The following is a 19,998-nucleotide window of genomic DNA, read 5'->3' as shown; positions in this document are numbered from 1 at the left end:
CCCACTGAATATCTGAGCGCTCTGTCACAGGCTCGATGGCACAGCTGTGACCAAAGTGACTAGAGGATAAGGGAGATTTTGAATTTCTGCACACACTTGTGGACACTGGACACTTTTGGATTGTGTGAGGCCCACTGAATATCTGAGCGCTCTGTCACAGGCTCGATGGCACAGCTGTGACCAAAGTGACTAGAGGATAAGGGAGATTTTGAATTTCTGCACACACTTGTGGACACTGGACACTTATGGATTGTGTGAGGCCCACTGAATATCTGAGCGCTCTGTCACAGGCTCGATGGCACAGCTGTGACCAAAGTGACTAGAGGATAAGGGAGATTTTGAATTTCTGCACACACTTGTGGACACTGGACACTTATGGATTGTGTGAGGCCCACTGAATATCACAGCGCTATGTCACAGGCAGAATTTGGCTAGTGTATCACAAACTACAAGGTGTATGTAGAATTGGGCAGAATAGGAATCTCCCTAGAGTGCAGGTCTGTAAGAACGGAACATGTCCTCATTTTATTCTCACAGAGTGACACACTGATAGCTTCACTGTGGCTGTGATAACAGCCGTTACACGGTACTGTGTGAGGAGCGTACACCGCTGTATGGTGTGAAAAAATGCACGCTCAGTACCTCAGCAGGACAAAAAAAAAAATTGGGATTGCTTTTAAAAAAGCAGTTTGCGGAGCAGTGGGTAAACAGCAATGCAGGAATGTCAGGAAGCCTTAGAAGGCAGCCCAACAACCAACACCACTGATACACCACTATATAGCCTCCCCTTGCACTGCACACACAGTGACTGGTGTGTTGTACAGGCAAAATCGCTAGCAGCAGAAGCAGTTTTTTTTTCTTCTCAGCAGGACAAAAAAAAAAATTGGGATTGCTTTTAAAAAAGCAGTTTGCGGAGCAGTGGGTAAACAGCAATGCAGGAATGTCAGGAAGCCTTAGAAGGCAGCCCAACAACCAACACCACTGATACAACACTATATAGCCTCCCCTTGCACTGCACACACAGTGACTGGTGTGTTGTACAGGCAAAATCGCTAGCAGCAGAAGCAGTTTTTGGTGTCTTCTTCCCTGCCTAACGCTCTCCCTACAAAATCAGCAGCAGCAGCAGCTCTCTCTATTCTGAGATCAGCATGAGTAACATGGCGGTCGGCATGCACGCCCTTTTATACCCCCTGTGACGCCCCCCAAAGCAAGCCAATCACTTGCATGCCCTTCTCAAAGATGGTGTTGACCCCTGCCTATGTCATCACGTTGCCCACAGTGTCCGTGGATCCTGATTGGCTGAAAAAGAGCGCAAAACAAACTTTTGAAACGCGACTTTGGCGCGTAAGTCGCCGACCTCGTGGCCGACCACATCCTAGGGTCGGGTTTCGTTTCATGAAACCCGACTTTGCCAAAAGTCGGCGACTTTTAACATTTTTCGACCCGTTTCGCTCAACTCTATGCATAAGTATTTCGTTGCGTTTTTGGACCTTTTACGCACGGAAAAAACGCAGCAAATACACAATGTGCACACATAGCCTTATTCTTTTGAAGTTTACTCGTTATAAAAGTTTGGCTTTTTTCATTTTGCTCACATCCATACAGTTGCTCAATTGTTCTGCATCCAAAACAAACATCTGCTTTAAAAACGGACTTTTCACTTGCTGCTTTATATCTCACCCCTGACAGATGCAATTGTTATGAGATAATAGATGTTATTCTCTTCACATATTATGGCTGATCAGTGTACGTTTAAATGTCTGACATGTAATACTAAATTTCCCCAGTAGAGGTCACTGTGGGAGAAATACAGCCATTGGCAGCTTCTATAAGGCTGGATCCGCAGCAATCACTTGATTGCTGGCCCAACTTCATTCTAAAAACTGATAATTAAAACTAGGATGGGGAATCCTGATCATCTGGAACAGTGGCTGACCCCTTTTTATACTCCCCTGGATACCTGGGGATAATATATTTAGAATATATTATATATATCTTGACTTCAGCAAAGCATTTGACAAAGTATCTCATATAATCCTTATTGAAAAAATGACTAAGTATGGAATGGACAAGGCAACTGTTAGGTGGATTCATAACTGGCTTAGTGATCGGACCCAAAGAGTGGTCGTAAATGGCTGCACATTCAGTTGGAAGAAAGTCTCAAGTGGGGTACCACAGGGCTCTGTCCTGGGCCCTGTATTGTTCAACATCTTTATCAATGATTTAGATGAAGGAATTGCGGGTAAACTGATTAAATTTGCTGATGACACAAAGCTAGGAGGGATAGCTAATACTAGAGAAGAGAGAGGATTCAAAAAGATATAAATAAACTGGAGAAGTGGGCAGCAACTAACAGAATGGTTTTTAACAGGGAAAAATGCAAAGTACTACATCTGGGCAATAAAAATGAAAAAAGCATATACAGAATGGGAGGAATAGGCCTAAGCAACAGCACATGTGAAAAAGACTTGGGTATACTAATAGATCACAGACTGAATATGAGTCAACAGTGTGATGCAGCAGCAAAAATGCAATTCTAGGATGTATTAACAGAAGCATACAGTCTAGATCACGTGAAGTCATTATTTCCCTCTACTCCTCTTTGGTCAGACCTCATCTGGAATATTGTATGCACAACATAAAGAAGGATTTTTCCAGCGTCTCCAGGAGATAAAATAATAATTGCTTTATTGAGAAAATAAAATCTTCATACCATCAGGTAAAAACGACATAAAGAGGCGTATGGAGGGGAGCAATTTCCTACGCGTTTCACCCTGAAAGGGCTTAATCATGGAATGCGTAAGAAAGGTCTCCAAGCAAATATTTAAACACATCAAGAAAACAGGTGAACCAATTAGATGAAAAACACACCCATTCGTTTAGCATGAAAAAAAACAAAAAAAAAAAACAAAACAAATTTAAATCAACTGTGCAAAGGATGGAGACCAACACACAAAAAAAATTTGTAATAACAAAAAAGATGAGAGGAAAAAAGAAAGAAAAAAAAGAAAAAATACTAGTGTATAATGTAAACAGTTAAAAAACACACATTAATGTTATAAAGAAGCTATAGTATATTTTGATGGTGTTATAACAAGAGTCTTGCGATTCACAAACAATTTATGTACAATTTATTGTCAAAAAGGGAAAAAAAAAAAAAAAAACACCCAGAAAAAAAAAAAAAAAAATTGCCATTTTTTTTTTTCTTTTTCCCTGTTACTTCTTCCTGCTTTTGTTTCCCTCTTCCTACTTATATTCCCTTTTCTTTTGTTATGGGGAAAATAGGGTAACATGGAAGAGAAAGGGATGCCTAAGAATACTGCATGATTAGATCTCTCCTCTTATTCATACCATGCGGCACTCTAGTACCCAATTTGTAGATCCAGAAAGACTCTGGATTGAGAATCTTTCTGCGGTGGTCCCCTCCCCTAGTTGGTTTGTAGACCTTTTCAATGCCAATGAATGTAAGGGAATCCAGGCACCTATTATGAATAGTAACAAAGTGCCTCGAGACTGCAGAAACATTCACTGCGGAAGGATTTAGTGTATCAGACATATGTCTGCGTATCCGCTGTTTAAGAGGACAAGTCGTACAACCTACATATTGAATTGACCAAGAAGTACATTCAATAAGATAAATAACATTAGGGGTATTACAATTAATAAAATCCCTAATGTTGTTAGTTAAACCAGTAAACATAGAAGTGAATGATTTGCATTTCTTAACATGTTTACATGAAATGCAAAAATTATGCCCACAGCCAAAAAAGCCAGTATATGATAACCAATTTTTAGAATTACTTTTTTTATTATTATTACTGACTACTAAACTAGGTGACAAAATATGGGCTAAATTGGGCGCCCTTTTTGCTACGAAATTAATTTTATTTTTTCTAGAATATGGCAAAGTAAATTATCCTGTGATAAAATCGGTAAATGTTTTTGTATTATTTTTACAATATCCTTGAATTGCGTAGAAAAATTGGTAGAAAAAGTTAATTGATGATTGATATTGTGTTTATTTTTGTGATGGTCTGAAAAAAGATCCGATCTATCAATTTGATTCACTATCTTTTGGGCTCTGTTCAGACACCAGTTGGAATACCCCCTATGTTTAAGTTTGGTAATAGCTTTATTAGTTTCATGTGGGAGAAGATCAGACCTAGAACAATTACGTTTAAGTCTGATCAATTCTCCAATGGGGATATTTTTCACCGTATGTGGAGGGTGACATGAGCTGGCTAACAAAATGGAATTGGAGTCAGTTTCCTTATGGTAGGGAAGAATGTCAATTATGTTGTGGTTACCAAAAAGAGTCACATCCAAATAATTGATGGTATACGGATGGACTGAAAAAGTAAATTTAAGGTTAAAAGAATTTTGATTGAGATGATTTATGAAGGAATGTGCTGTAGCAACATCTCCCTTCCAGATAAATAATAGATCATCAAAATAACGTGTATAAAAAATTATATGTTCTGAAAAATTATTATCATCATCAAAAATATAAAATTCTTCAAAAATGGCGACCACAATGTTAGCAAGGGAGGGGGAAAATTTCCCTCCCATGCTAACTCCACACTTCTGAAGAAAAAATTCCCCATCAAAAGAGTCAACAAAAAATTTCAGGGTGAAACGCGTAGGAAATTGCTCCCCTCCATACGCCTCTTTATGTCGTTTTTACCTGATGGTATGAAGATTTTATATTCTCAATAAAGCAATTATTATTTTATCTCCTGGAGACGCTGGAAAAATCCTTCTTTATGTTGTGCATGCACTATACACCCGGGTCAGGGTGTTTCCGTGCGTCGGAGGTGTGATCAGGAGTGAAGAGGGGTGAGCTGAATACTTCTTGTTTGTGCATTTCATCTGGAATATTGTGTCCAGTTTTGGGCGCCACATTTTAAAAAAGACATCAACAAACTGGAGCAAGTTCAGAAAAGAGCGACCAGAATGGTGACCGGTCTGCAAACCCTGTCTTATGAGGAAAGGTTGCAGGATTTGGGAATGTTTAGTTTGCAAAAGAGAAGACTGAGAGGAGACTTAATAGCTGTCTACAAATATCTAAAGGGCTGTCACATTGTAGAAGGATCAACTTTATTCTCATTTGCACAAGGAAAGACTAGAAGCAATGGGATGAAACTGAATAGGGGGAGACACAGATTAGATATTAGAAAAAACTTTTTGACAGTTAGAGTGATCAATGAGTGGAACAGGCTGCCACGAGAAGTGGTGAGTTCTCCTTCAATGGAAGTCTTCAAACAGAGGCTGGACAGACATCTGACTGGGATGATTTAGCGAATCCTGCTTTGAGCAGGGGGTTGGACCAGATGGCCCAGGAGGTCCCTTCCAACCCTATGATTCTATGATTCTATGATTCTATGAATATTCTTTCTTTCCTTACAGTGGGTATGGCTGCTCGGATCATTTTTTTTGAGTCTGATACGATATTGCATTCGTTTCAAGTTCTGGCCAAACTCCTGGAGTCTCCGGTGACCGCTGATATCATCTGCGATGTGGGCATGTGAGTATGAAGGATTTAATGCTGAGGTCAGAAAACCGCATGGGAAAGGGGTCTGGAGACGAGGTCACTACTGAATGAAGGAGCTGGGGGAAGGGGATGCGATGAGTCTTGTGCCTGGAGATCTCAGGAACAGATCCTTCCCCAGTCATCAGCGGCAGGTCAGCAGTGCCATATACTCACAAGATGGTCAGCTGATCCCAGGCATATTGGCAGGCATGATTGTTCTCTCGTGAGGTCTCGGCCTAAAGTCCTTCTGACCATGGTGACATTCATTAGAGTACTTTTTGGCATGTGTAACGCAACAGACGCTCCTCCGGGTATGTGTGGGCTTTGCTCCTGTGCTCAGTCCATACACCCACCCCTGACATACAGGGATAAGGTGATAGGTACCTTTTGATGGGCTTGTCCCATAGCCAACATTTATCCCCATATACACAAGATTGGTGATAAACGTTTGATCACTGAGGGTTTAGCTGCTGAAATGTCCCACCAAACTGGAGAATGGGGTCCCAATGTCCTTGTGATGAATAGAGCGGTAGTGAGCATGTGCGACCAACGTTGTGTTTACATTCTATGGGAGTGGTGGCCGCACATGCTCACTACTGCTTCATTCACACTAGGGACTCTGGGACCCCCACTCTCATGATTAGTGGGGTCTCAGTGATCAAATCCCCAGCAATTTATTGTATATCCTGTGGATAAGGTAAGATGCCAGTACTAATGGCTACCCTCACTTACTGCGTCCTAAAACTTCTAGGAGGCCCTATACTAATGATGTCATATACTATATGTGGGGAACCCTGGCTTTATATAAAGTGCTATATGTGTGTAATCTGCTTATCAAATCATGAACGTTTCCTGTTTATTACAGGCCGGTGATGCACAAAAATGTGCGTTATAACTGCAGAGTCATATTCCTCAACAGGTAAAACTCTTTTTCCATTACATTTGCCAGTGATAATAAATGGAAATGAGAACTCCTGCATTTTTATGAAGGTCACATCATTTAGCATTTTTGCCTGAATCTAAAATGGGATTAATTTAGGTATCACATGACTGCGAGGGTCTGATAAGTGTGTCACATAACGGCATAGGTCTGATAAGTGTGTCACATGACTGCGTGGGTCTGATATGTGTGTCACATGATTGCATGGGCCTCATAAGTGTCACATTACTGCATAGGTCTGATACCTGTGTCACGTGACTACGTAGGTCTGATATGTGTGGCACATGACTGCTTAGGTCTGATAGTTGTAGAAACAACTTGTGGTGCACCTATCAGTATAATATGTCCAGAAATGGTTGTGATTTTTGTATTATATAACTTGCCTTCCACTCCTTTTCAGTCGGTGGTTTCTCTTTCTTAGCATTCTGCCAGCACTATAGTAGCTGGAACTTCTTTAGCCTCTGTTTCCAGCATGCTTTGCTCCTGGCATTGTCTACTGACTTGTTTGCCGTGGCCTAAAAGCCCTGTCTCTCTCTTATACTTGTATGCAGTTTGACTGCCAAGAGAGCAGAATCAGAGAGAGGAAGACCTACACCGGCTTCCCGTAGTGGGAAAAAGACCTGCCCTCTTTTTCTGTAGCAGGAAAACGACCCACTTCCTTTAGCAGGAAAAAGACCCACCCCCTCTTCCTGTAGAATGAAAAAGACCCGCCCCTCTTGTAGCTGAAAAAAGACCCGCCGCCCTTTCTGTATCGGGAAGAAGACACACCCACCCCCTGTTTATGTAGCGGGCAAAAGACCCACCCCCTCTTTATGTAGCCAGCAAAAAAAAACGCCCCCTCTTTATGTAGCCAGCAAAAAAAAACGCCCCCTCTTTATGTAGCGGGCAAGAGACCCGCCCCCTCTTTCTGTAGGGGGTAAGAGACCCGCCCCCTCTTTCTGTAGCGGGCGGGAAAAAGACCCGGCTCCAAATCTTGTAGAGAGACAAATCCCTGCACTGCTTGACTGTAAGCATTTAATATCCTTTATGTATTTTTTCTCAGATCACTTTCTACTGAGTTGACTGTATGTTTTCCAGGAAAATACTTTTAATTCAACCAAAAATGGTGTTGGCTAATGCTGGGAATTACCGGGAGCTGCGCTGGTTCACACCATGGAATAAGTCAAGGTAAAACCTGACAACCATGTTATCAACCTAAGGCCGGGATTACACATGCGAGGAATACGGCCGAGTCTCGCATCTTAATACTCGGCACTGCCGCCGGCACTCAGGAGCGGAGCGTGCAGCTTCATGTATTTCTATGTGGCCGCACGCTCCGCTCCTGAGTGCCGGCGGCAGTGCCGAGTATTAAAATGCAAGACTCGGCCGTATTCCTCTCATGTGTGATCCCGGCCTAATCCATTACATAGGAGCTAATTTCCCATTCTGAAATTCTTCTCACTTTTTTGGCGTAGATTTGCCATAACTTTATGATTGTTGGACCTATAGGACCCCCTCCGCTTTGACAAAGAAGGGGCTGTAGATCTGGTGCAGCTCTGCCACTCTCCTGTACAGCAGCGCTCTTAGCCACCTGGCTGTAAAGGGAACTGCAGCTTCGTTCTCGGGCTCAGTGGTGGTCCTGGAGGTCTGACCCCAACAATTGTAAAGTAATGGTGGGTCACCCTCCCAGGGCCGTGGGGTACTCGGTACCGGGCCGGTGTCGGCGTGATGTATCACAGCAGCGGTGACCTGGTCCGTGGCCCTGGGTGCTCAATTAACAGGGGAAGTTTGAATGGTGGAATGTAATTAATGGAATAGTTTGTGACGCCACCTGTGGTGTTCGGCAAGTGAGATGTTGAGCCGACGCTGCGTGCAGATCCTCTGGGGCTGGTGGCGTGTTGCAGCCAAGATGGTGAAGCTCCCCACAGGTGGAGCTGTAGCCCCAGGGCAATGTAGATGTAGGGGTAGAGGAGAGGCAAAAGCGGTGTAGAAGCTGGTACCCAGATGTTGCGGTGGTGGGTGCGTTGGCGCAAGAATCAATGGAGGACACAGGCTTGTAGTTCCAAAGCTTTACTCACAGTCTGTAGTACACACAGGTGCCTTACTCCGTGCTGTGTCCCCCGGGTCAGGAACTCAATCAACCTCCAGGCCAGATGGAATGCTCCCTTCCAGCGCTCCGCCAACATGTGCCTTTCTGAACGTCTCCTCTTATAGCGCCTTTAGGTGTGAAGTACTCCCAGTACTGAGTTACACTGGAGTGCCTCCTGACAGATGTTCCCAAGAACTCTACTTGTACGGCAGACAGCTGTAGCCTTCTTCGGGGACTCCTTACTCCTGAGTCCCGGCTCACTATCAAGATTGCTGTTGTGCCCCCAAGTCTTAGATGGGAGTAGTGCATTTACAGCCCACTACTCCAACGGTGTCTGCTGTAGGACCATTAGTATCCATACAACCTCGGGGACTGGGCCCCGGCCTTGCGCTTAGAACTTCTAGGCAGGGTTCTTCCTCTAACCCACGTCCTCTGTTCCCTTTTACTGCTACGTTCCGTACTAGTCTTTCCTTCTTATGGAAGATCAGGTTTCAATTCAATGTCTTTCTCCTTTCCTTTCCCGTGCCAGCAGACCCAGGTCACTGAGATCTGCTGCAGTACCTCCTTCCTCCATCTGTCTCTCAGGGATCTTCTTTCCTCACTTCTCACCGAGTGACTCTCTCTGACTGACTGAATGACTGACCTCAAATCCTAAACCTTCCTGCTCTTTTATGATTTCTAACTCCACCCGCCTCCCAGCACGTTTCGTGTTCCAAGCAGGGAGCCACCAAAGGTGCTCTGCTACACTCCAAGCAGGGAGTCGCAATGTGGCTTTGCTGAACTACCGTGTTGTGTGGGATGCAGGTGTTGGAGCGTGGTCAGGAGCCTCTAGCTTACCTGGATGGTGGGGCACCACACCTCAGGAGGAGGTGCAGTACCTCTGTGGCGACTGAGCCTCAGGGGCGCCACATACTCCCCCCGTGAAATACAGCACATCCGCAGGCTGCAAGGCAAACAAAGTTGACAATGCAGGAACATATACATTTTTTTTGTAATGCTGATAAACATTTCTTATACTAAACTTCCCAATGTGGGAGGCACGGTTTCTTGAATGTTGCAAACAGTTTTAACTAGCTATCTAAATTCAAAATTATGCTACCTAATTTAAAGTGCTATGGAAGCAACTCAATATCAATTCACCTTTTTCTAGCAACACATCTCTGTTCTGTTACTCTACACATTCTCTTACTTTCTTATATGACAACTGCTTGTGTCTGGTTCATCACCTGTAACTTCAATTCTTTATTCACATTCAAGGCATTTGGACTTCAAAATTTCTTTAGTATACCGTTTACTAAATTCCGACATTTGTAAAACATTCACTATAAAATCTGTCATTAAGCATTATCACTTTCTAGCTTTCTGTTTCAAAAATATATTAACCATTATCAATAAATGCAAATAATAGACACGGGTCTGGCCAACATGTCTGGAAATGTCCTTATGCTGAGGTAATTCTTCCTTCAAGAAGAGAGAGTCCTATGTAAAACCAAGAGAGAGCACCTAAAGAGGTGCAAACTATATACAATAACAGTTCTGGACCATTCAGCGTTCATGATCTCTGCAGTTCAAGTGGGGAAGCTGCCAATACAACTGGGCAACAACTGGAAAAAACAAAACTAAACCATGATGGTCAAAATAAGAAACAAAAGGTACAACGCTGCAAATACCCTCCTGGGTAACGAGAGTTATTTTAAAGAAGCATCTTGACTAATTGTTGTCCCCTCCTGGGGTTTCTGGACTTTGGGTGTCTTCATCCTGTCGCTGGTTGCTTGCCCATTGCATGTACTCTGCCTCCCAAAGGGAGAGATAAGGACTGGTCGGGGTAATTGAAAGGGCGATGGAAATGTCAACTGCTTGCGGGGATGGCATATCCGCTACCACCGATGGCACTTCGGCTGCGGTCAGCGACTCAGCCGGTGTTGACGCTGCTACCTCGGAGTCCGATTCTTCTGTGTCCATCGGAACCTCAGCCAGCGGCACTGCAGTCGGGGGTCGCCGGCGGAGGTCAATGGGGCCATTCCTATTCATGGGTTCCGCTCCTAAAACTAGGGTCAGACATGGAGCGGTAATCATACCTGGCGCTCCCAGCTGCGGTTCCGGTACCTGGTAGTGGACGGCGGCAGCCGCAACTCCAGGAGTTGCCGATGGGGTGGATCGCAGCTGGATTCGGGCAGGGGCAAGGCCAGTTTCTGCCGGGGCCGTCGATGGAGGCCTGTGCAACCGCGCCTGGTCCAGACGGGGACACGGTCCCGGCCCTCCATTCTGCTCCGGAACCCTCATATATCTCCTCTGGACGGGGCTCATCCAATGTCAATATCGGTTGTGAGTTGGTGGTGGGCGCTGCATGGGATGTATCAGCGGTCGTAGCCTCCGCAAGGGTGGCCTGCGGGCGAGTGGCTTCCCCTCCCCCTGTTCTTCTGACTCCTTTTCCCTTTCCATCATGGCGTTCTGGTGTTCTTCTTCCTGTCTCTGCTCTTTTCCCGCCACTGGCTTCTGCTCCTCCTTCTTGGGGCGGCGTCTTCTTCCAGCTCCTCCATACCAAGCCAGTATATGAACCCCTCGGGGGGTGGGCTATGTTGCCGTTGCATAGTAATTCAGGCAGGGGAGGCACAGGATAGTTCGCGGTCTTTGCTTAGGACCTCCCATGTTGTCACGCCCTTCTTCACCGCGCCAGCGGCCATTTTTAATGTTCATTTTACAGTCTATTAAATTGGGTCTTCGGCACATCTCCAAAAACATTAAGTCTTAGGCACACAGAACCCGATGGCATCGGGTCTCGTCATCCTGTTCGTGATGCCAAGTTTGGGTCGCCCTCCCAGGGCCGTGGGGTACTCGGTACCGGGCCGGTGTCGGCGGGATGTGTCACAGCAGCGGTGACCCGGTCCGTGGCCCTGGGCGCCCAATTAATAGGGGAAGTTTGAATGGTGGAATGTAATTAATGGAATAGTTCGTGACGCCACCTTTGGTGTTCAGCAAGTGAGATGTTGAGCCGACGCTCCATGCAGATCCTCTGGGATTGGTGGTGTGTTGCAGCCAAGATGGTGAATCTCCCCACAGGTGGAGCTGTAGCCCCAGGGCTGTGTAGATGTAGGGGTAGAGGAGAGGCACGAGCGGTGTAGAAGCTGGTACCCAGATGTAGCGGTGCTGGGTGCGTTGGCGCAAGAATCAATGGAGGACACCAGGCTTGTAGTTCCAAATCTTTACTCACAGTCTGTAGTACACACAGGGGCCTGCCTCCGTGCTGTGTCCTCCGGGTCAGGGACTCAATCAACCTCCAGGCCAGATGGAATGCTCCCTTCCACACTCCGCCAACATGTGCCTTTCTGAACGTCTCCTCTTATAGCGCCTTTAGGTGTGAAGATCTCCCGGTACGGTAGACAGCTGTAGCCTGCTTCGGGGACTCCTTACTCCTGAGTCCCGGCTCACTATCAAGGTTGCTGTTGTGCCCCCAAGTCTTAGATGGGAGTAGTGCATTTACAGCCCACTACTCCAACGGTGTCTGCTGTAGGACCATTAGTATCCATACAATCTCGGGGACCGGACCCCGGCCTTGCGCTTAGAACTTCTAGGCAGGGTTCTTCCTCTAACCCACGTCCTCTGTTCCCTGACTGATACGAGCGCGACTGCATGTGACATACAACTAACTCACAGCCGTTTCTTGCCTTTTAGAAAAATTGAGGATCACTTTCTTCCGAGAACTATCCAGAAGATCACAGGACAGGTCTGACTTCTATTTCCTTTTGGCTGCCTTTATTACATAGCTTTTCTTGGCTACAGATGAGCAAATCGATTTGTAACTAAATGGGTTCCTTACACATTTTGCCAAAATTTTGAATTCTTTCATATCCAAAATTTGGGGTTTTCAGCTGCCGGAGCTGACTGGTTTTCCACAAGGGTCTTCGGCTCTTTCGGCGATGTAGCCGGTTATTTGGCTTCATGGGCAATTTAGTATTCGTGAAAGGCCCTGTGCAAGAAAAGAAAACATTTTGACATCTGTTAGTAGTGATAGGTAGCAGATGATATGAAGGTAATCGGCTGTCATTATCTTGTAGGACACGGTACCATTTGGTGATGCAGTCTTGGCAACCAAGGACACTTGCCTGGGGTTTGAGTTCTGTGAAGAGCTGTGGGCATCTAACAGGTAACTGGCACACAAATAAGAAAGTGCCCCCATATCAGAGTTTAACCCTTTGCAAACGTCTGTGTACATCCTACGTCAGGCGCAGGAATATGGAGGCGGATTCAGTAGCTGAGCCCGATCCATACGTGGCAGATGCTGGCTGTGTTATACAGCCATCACCTGTTATTAGCATAGGCAGCCTGGGCTAGCTCTGGTCACTGCTGTTTAACCATTTAAATCCAGCCATCAATCTTTGACAGCGACGCTTAAGACGCATAGTACAGATGACGTCATTTTGGCACCATTTCGCCCATCAGCTCCCCCTCATAACACGACACGAGAGACCCAGGAAAATGTTATATTTGGTATTGCTGCATCTGCAAAATTTCATTTTATTAGGACAAAAATAATTAATTAAGCTCCTACAATAAACGCCATGAAGAGAGAAATAAAAAATCCAAACGCCAGAATTGGCCTTTTTTATGGGGACATTATCTTTTAAAAAAATGTGAATAAACATTGTATGTACCCCAAAAGGGTACCGACAAAAAAATCAGCTCATAATAAAAAAAACAGGCCCGTAAATAGAAAAATTGCAAAATTTACTCCGAAAACCCCAATTATTTTTCTTTCTTTTTTTTTTTTTTTTATCAATTTCTGAATTATTTTGTAGTCCCTAAAATAACAAAGGAAATATACACGTTACACTACAGAAATATTGCTGTAATTGTACAGACCTGGAGAATCCTGTCTCCAGGTAATTTTTACCATACAATACAACAGAATATGGCATTTTTTTTCGCCATTTTTCCACACTTGGAATTTTTTTTTCCGGTACATTATATGGTGTCATTCAAAACCACAACTTGTCTTGCTAAAAAATAAGTCCAAGAAGAAAAAAATTATAGCTCTTGATAGAAGGGGAGTGAAAAAACACACCAAAAGGCAGAAAAAAAATCACCTAGTGATGAACAGGTTACAGAGGGGCTTGTCATTATGGTGCAAGGTTCGGACATATTTTTCCCCCATTCACATCCTTGCCATGACCTTTGGTTCAGTTCTGCATCCACTGATAATGCCGTTCTTCTGGAGAAGAAGCCTTGCCCAATTGGGGATAGGACAAGTCATGGCTGGACCCTCCCGTCAAGGGCCCCACGGCTGCCCTCAGCCATCATGGTGTATGGACCCTGGTCTTCGTAATCATATAGCAATGAGACTCGTCCATCTTTCTTTTTTCCGCAGTCCTCACATTGACATGGGTCTGGACGGTGTGGAGATATTCACTAATGGCTCAGGGAGTCACCATGAGTTGAGGAAAGCTTACCTTAGAGTAGATCTGGTCACGTCCACAACTACAAAGGTGGGCACCACCCCGATCAGCTGCTCCGTATGTACCGATCTGTGGAGGTCGGAGCTCTCCCACATGAAGGCACAAGTCGCCCGGTGGCATTTCCTGAAGGAGAATTAGTTGCATTATTCCTCACGCCTGTGCAATGCTGGTAGCACTGACCTCCTATGGGGCATGATCTCATTACTTTGTGTTACAGAATGGCGGCATTTACCTTCTCTCCAATCTACGGGGCTGCGACAGCGACCGACTCTACTATGATGGCTGCTCGATGATCTCGATCAATGGAGACATCGTAGCTCAAGGCTCACAGTTTTCTCTTGAAAATGTGGTAAGATAAAGAATATTAATATGGGGTATTCTTATAAGGAGATTTTTAGGGTGACTCTAATTTGAGAGACACAACCAGGAGGGCAGGCGGTAGAGCGGCTGAGTCGGTGTTGTAATACCGGAGGCCTTTATAGGAGCGCTGAACAGTTGACTCGGCATCGGGACCAGTTGGGGTTATTTTTTGGTAGGAGACACCTTTTTAAGAGACCATAAACCTATAACCTACTTTTTTAATGAATGGAAGGTGGGCTCTTTTTTGACACCCTCATCTATTAGCCAGAGCACCTACAAAGAGCCTCTTGCTCTGGAGGACTCAACATGTCCGTGCATTATTGGAAGTATGTAATGCCTCATTTCCCCTCTGGGGGCGCTGCATTGGAAAGGATGATCAGACTATAGTTGATTGCAGGGGGACACCTCTAACGAAAAAGGTGTTTTCAAAGTGGACAAGTGTGACTTATATACGACATAGACCACAAACAAATCATTCATACGAACCTTGATGTCATTTTCACGCAAGTGAAAACTATTTTTTTTTTTGCAGGAGTTTAAAGGGGTTTTCCAATTATTAAAAAAAAACATGCAGCAGACTCTTAAAATATATATATAAAAAAAAAAATCTCACACTCGCCTTAGGCTGGTTTCACATTAGCGTTTTTTAGCGCAGCGCATCGTGCGCTATCGGTCGCATGCGCTCCTATGTTTAACATGGGGGGCACATGGTCTTGCGTTTGCACGCGTCCGTATGCGTTTTCTTGCGCATGCGTTTTTTCATCGTGTGCGCCTAGGCGCGCCAGACGCAACCTGTTGCATGTTTGGGTCCGCCGAAAGACATAAAAAAAATGCATGCGCACGCTTGGGCACGGAATGCGACAAAATAACGCATTACAGTCTATGGGAACGCAGACGTGCGCATGGACACGTTCGTCAGGCGTGCGCATGGACACGTTCGTCAGGCGTGCGCATGGACACGTTCGTCAGGCGTGCGCATGGACACGTTCGTCTACGTTTTAATGCGCATGCGTTTTTGGCGTAAAAATGTGTAGACACTGGTTTTAACCCCTAGAGAACGAATGCGCATAAAAAACGCAAACGCATGCAAAAACGCATGATGTGTTTTTATTGCGCACGATGCGCTGCGCAAAAAAATGCTAATGTGAAACTGATCACTTCCAACCTCCTTCCAATGCTGCACAGGTCCCCTGCGGTCTCTGTGGCTCGTCTCCTGTCCAGGATGGGTATGCGACTTCTGCAGCCAATCACTAACTGCACGTTACTGCTGAGGCTCCTGATTGGCTGCAGCGGTCACATACGGATTCTGAACCTGGAAGAACTTCATAAATTGCTGGGTGATCTGGGCATTAGGAGAGGAGCATCGGGGATCGTTAAGGTGAATATGAGCCAGATGTTAAAATAAGAGCGGAAAACCCCTTGAACATTTAATTTAGGATAAGGTATTAAAATTGACCTAGTGGGGGTCTGACTCCCAGGAATGGGTTGGTGGGCCGACTCCCTGCCCCTGAGCTTCAGTGCGGTATAGCTCAGGAAATCTGCAGCGGTTCCTCCACCTGTGATTTTACTTTTGGCTTTGGATGCAAAATGTGAACCGTTTTGATCGCTTTTGTCCTTGATCCCACAGGAAGTTCTCACGGCCACGTTAGACTTGGAAGACGTCCGCAGTTACAGGGCTCACACGTCATCTCGCTGCATTTCTGTAAGAGACTTCTCAGTTTGCCTCAAATCTAATATTAATCAAAACGTCACCTATTGTCTTGAAGACTAGGAGTTAAATGTTAATATCTCAATATAATAATATATATTTTTACTGTGATACGGGCAGATTTCACATGCTCTATAATTTACTCCGTATTTTAGTTGATCCCCCATTCACTTGAATAAGCATGAGCTGCAGTACCAGACACAACCTACAGACAAAAGTGGCGCTGTTTCTGAACCAAATAAGTCATTCTTTGTCATATTGTGCAGGCGAGCAGAGTGCCCCCTTTTCACAGAATACATGTGGACTTCTCGCTGTCCTCCTTTGATGATGTATGTACCCTCACTTCTGAGCCAATCCAGTGGAAGTACCACACCCCTGCGGAAGAAATAAGGTATCAGGAATCCAACCATTGGAGGAGAGGTGACATTTTGCAATTTTTATTCATTCACAATTGTGGTTGTGATTTCAGCCTTGGACCTGCGTGCTGACTCTGGGATTATTTACGACGCAGTAAACAGGTAGAGTATATTTGGAGGTGCAGTCCAGAGCCCCCCATTAGCAGCAGTCTGGGGTCTCCCTATAACGGCAGTCCGGAGCCCCCCTATAACGGCAGTCCGGAGCCCCCCTATAACGGCAGTCCGGAGCCCCCCTATAACGGCAGTCCGGAGCCCCCCTATAACAGCAATCCGGAGCCCCCTTTTAACGGCAGTCCAGAGCCTCCCTTTAGCAGCTGTCTGGGGTCTCCCTACAATGGCAGTCCGGAGCCCCCTTATAATGGCAGTCCAGAGCCCCCCTATAACGGCAATCCGAAGCCCCCCTATAACGGCAGTCCGGAGCCACCCTTTAGCAGCTGTCTGGGGTCTCCCTACAATGGCAGTCCGGAGCTCCCTTATAACGGCAGTCCGGAGCCCCCTTATAACGGCAGTCCAGAGCCCCCCTATAACGGCAGTCCGGAGCCCCCCTATAAGGGCAGTCCGGAGCCCCCCTTTAGCAGCTGTCTGGGGTCTCCCTACAATGGCAGTCCGGAGCCCCCTTGTAACAGCAGTCCGGAGCCCCCCTATAGCAACAGTTTGGATGAGTGTGTGGCTGAGATGTGACCTCCCTTTATTCCATGTAATGCATTTGTAGCCCACCCTGTGACTTCTCTTGCCTTTCAGGGGGGCTTCCTGCTTCCTCTCAGCGGTGGGGTGGACAGCTCGGCAGTGGCCTGCATTATGTTCTCCATGTGCCGTCTCGTCTGTCAGGCCGTGGCTGCCGGCAGTAAGTCACACGTGGGATATTTTATTACATTCAATGGTTTTTCTTTAATCTTTTACCCATTTCTGATATTTTTCGAAAGATGACGACGTTCTGTCCGATGTCCGTCAGGTGGTCGGTGACGCCGCGTACAATCCCCGGACACCCCAGGATTTGTGCAGTCGCCTCCTCACCACCTGCTACATGGCCACCGAGAACTCTTCACGTGAGACACGGGAGCGGGCCGGGATGTTGTCCCAACAAATAGGCAGGTACTTTTGGGCTTTCCAAAACCACATTAAAGGGGGATTGTATTCTAGGATATCCCTTTATGACCCCACTTGATGCTGAAAATAAATGGGACCTGTCCTTCAGTTTTCCCTGCGCACTGGGTGTTTCCGCTAAATGGGGCCACGCTGCAGGGGGCGCAGTGCTCTATCAGTGTCGTGGCCCCTCTATTCTCATTTTCTATGAGGTTAACACTAATCACAAGTCATGTAATGCTGCCAGGTATGTTGGCAGATTTGGGGCGCAGTTTTCGCCATCAGCCCTATAACTTGCCAGCCTTTCTGATTATGTTCGATGCTTTTGTATCTTCAGTTACCACCTGACCCCGAACATTGATGCTGCTGTTAAAGCCGTGATCGGGGTATTCACGATGGTGACTGGCAAAGCTCCTCAGTTCCGCGTCCACGGCGGGAGCAGCCCGAAGAATCTGGCACTGCAGAACGTTCAGGTAATGGGTAGACCAATTAATAATCGTCTTATTATCACGTTCCTCCTTTCGGTTACACCCCGTCCTGTCCCGTCTCTCTCCAGGCTCGGATACGGATGGTGGTCGCCTACTTATTCGCTCAGCTCAGTCTTTAGACGCGAGGTTTGCCTGGTGGTCTGCTGGTTCTAGGCTCGGCCAATGTCGATGAAAGGTATAACACACGACTTACGTCTAACGAATCACATAAATGTGGGGGCCCCAACAATCCTGAAAAATTGACCCCAATTTTGGCAATTTTTTTTTTTTTACGCCAATTTTTCGGGCAAGCGCATTTTAATGGCAGCAGCTTTTTTTCATTAGCCATGTGACATTAAAGCTCTGCTCGCTTCTGCATCTCGAGGTGAGGTGCCGGATTACCCCTGCAACTTCATCCAGCATGTCAGTCCTACTGCGTACAAAATAAGTACACTTTTTTTAAAACATCTATGGAGTTTTTGTGCGTTTTATCATAATTTTGGTTTTTAATTTAAATAATATTTTGTTATTTTTATAACATTATTTAACTTTTTTAGACTTTTATTGTAAACCCCTTGAAAAGAACTTTATGGATCCCTGGTATAAGACACAGTATTGCTTCTTTTATTACACCTATTATTGACTCACTGACCGGCATCCTAGTAGAATCCGGTCTAATCGCTTAGATGCCATTGTCGCTATTGACCGCAGAATTGGAGGGGGTTAAGTGGCCGGGACTGGAGTTATGCCTGATTCTTGCCTATTGCAGTAGAGTTTCAGCTGTGACTTCTGCTGCTGCCGATATGATAGAAATAATGACTGTTTTCATCCAGAAACAGCGCCTCTCTTTTCCATAGGGCTGTGTCCTGTACTGCAGCTGCACACCCTTCACTCAACAGTTCCAGTTGAGGCCCATTGAAGTGTGTCATATGGCAAGTCATTAACCTTTTATTTCTCATTGGGGGACACTGGACTGTGGGTGTATGCTACTGCCGCCTGGAGGTATATCTATGAAGGAAAGCTGTGTCGGAGGAGTATCAATGCCCGCATTCATGAGCTGGTCTGGCAGGTGGTAGTCCCAAAGAGAGAGGCATCAATGGTCCTGGAAGCATACCACAATGGAGCTGGACACTTCGGATGGAAGAAGTTGGAAGCCTTTGTCTGGGAGAGATTTTACTGGGCGGGTATGAGGAAAGCCATTGAAAAGTGGTGCCGGGAGTGTGGACAATGTAACCTGCGCAGAAAGGATCAAAACAGCCAGAGAGCTCCTCTACAGCCAATAATAACCAAACAGCAACTTGAGTTGGTAGCCCTGGACCATGTGAAGCTGGTCCCAAGCCGTTCAGGCTACATCTATGCTCTTACCATCGTGGACCACTACTCAAGATTCCTGGTAGTTGTGCCTGTCAAGGATCAAACAGCCAGGACAGCAGCCAGAGCATTCCAACAGCACTTTTGCAGGCCACATTGATATATCCTGAGCAAGTGCGTACTGATCAAGGTCCCGCTTTTGAAGCAGAAGTGTTCCAAGAATTCTGTAACTTGTACGGTTGTAAGAAGATCAGGACAACACTATACCATCCACAGACCAATAGCATGTGTGATAAGATGAACCAGGTGGTGATTGACCTACTGAAGACATTGCCTTTGGAAGAGAGGAATCTGTGGCCAGAAAAGTTGCAAGATCTGGTAGACCTCTACAATCACATTCCTGTGAATTCCACCACCTGTACCCCAGCCTACCTAATGAGATCAAGACCTGGTAAGCTGCCTATTGATGTGGACATGGTAGTCCTGACACCTGACGTAACATCACCAGATGCTGACTGGGATACAGAAAGACAACAACAGTACCGTGGAGTTCTAGAGTGTGTGGAGAAGAGTCTAGCACAGGCAAGACAAAAACAGGAGAAGAACTACAATCAAAAATGCACCTGCAGTTCCCTTGTCACCAGGAGAACAAGTCCTCAAGA

At 45.7% G+C, this 19,998-nt stretch overlaps 1 protein-coding gene, 1 long non-coding RNA gene and 1 pseudogene across 2 annotated transcripts; all 3 read left to right on the top strand.

Moving 5' to 3' along the window:
- The first annotated feature begins 5,330 nt into the window (after window positions 1-5,330).
- Window positions 5,331-19,998, top strand: part of LOC141091692 (glutamine-dependent NAD(+) synthetase-like) — a 52,062-nt pseudogene continuing 37,394 nt past the window's right edge.
- LOC141091575 (uncharacterized) lies at window positions 14,146-16,455 on the top strand. Its single transcript, XR_012232545.1, has 3 exons — window positions 14,146-14,340; window positions 15,979-16,053; window positions 16,326-16,455. It is a non-coding gene; the product is annotated as an uncharacterized lncRNA (long non-coding RNA).
- Window positions 16,556-18,165, top strand: LOC141091683 (glutamine-dependent NAD(+) synthetase-like). The gene is made up of 5 exons (XM_073577379.1): window positions 16,556-16,577; window positions 17,217-17,319; window positions 17,399-17,567; window positions 17,896-18,031; window positions 18,115-18,165. The coding sequence occupies exons 2-5, from the start codon at window positions 17,274-17,276 to the stop codon at window positions 18,163-18,165; spliced, it is 402 nt and encodes a 133-aa protein (XP_073433480.1). The 5' UTR covers window positions 16,556-16,577; window positions 17,217-17,273.

Source organism: Dendrobates tinctorius, unplaced genomic scaffold, assembly GCF_039654945.1.
Source record: "Dendrobates tinctorius isolate UK_male_01 unplaced genomic scaffold, ASM3965494v1 ptg000055l, whole genome shotgun sequence".
In the NCBI taxonomy this organism is placed as follows: Eukaryota; Metazoa; Chordata; class Amphibia; order Anura; family Dendrobatidae; genus Dendrobates; species Dendrobates tinctorius.
The sequence above is the reverse complement of the archived record's forward strand: the minus strand, read 5'-3'. Positions and strand labels throughout refer to the sequence as shown.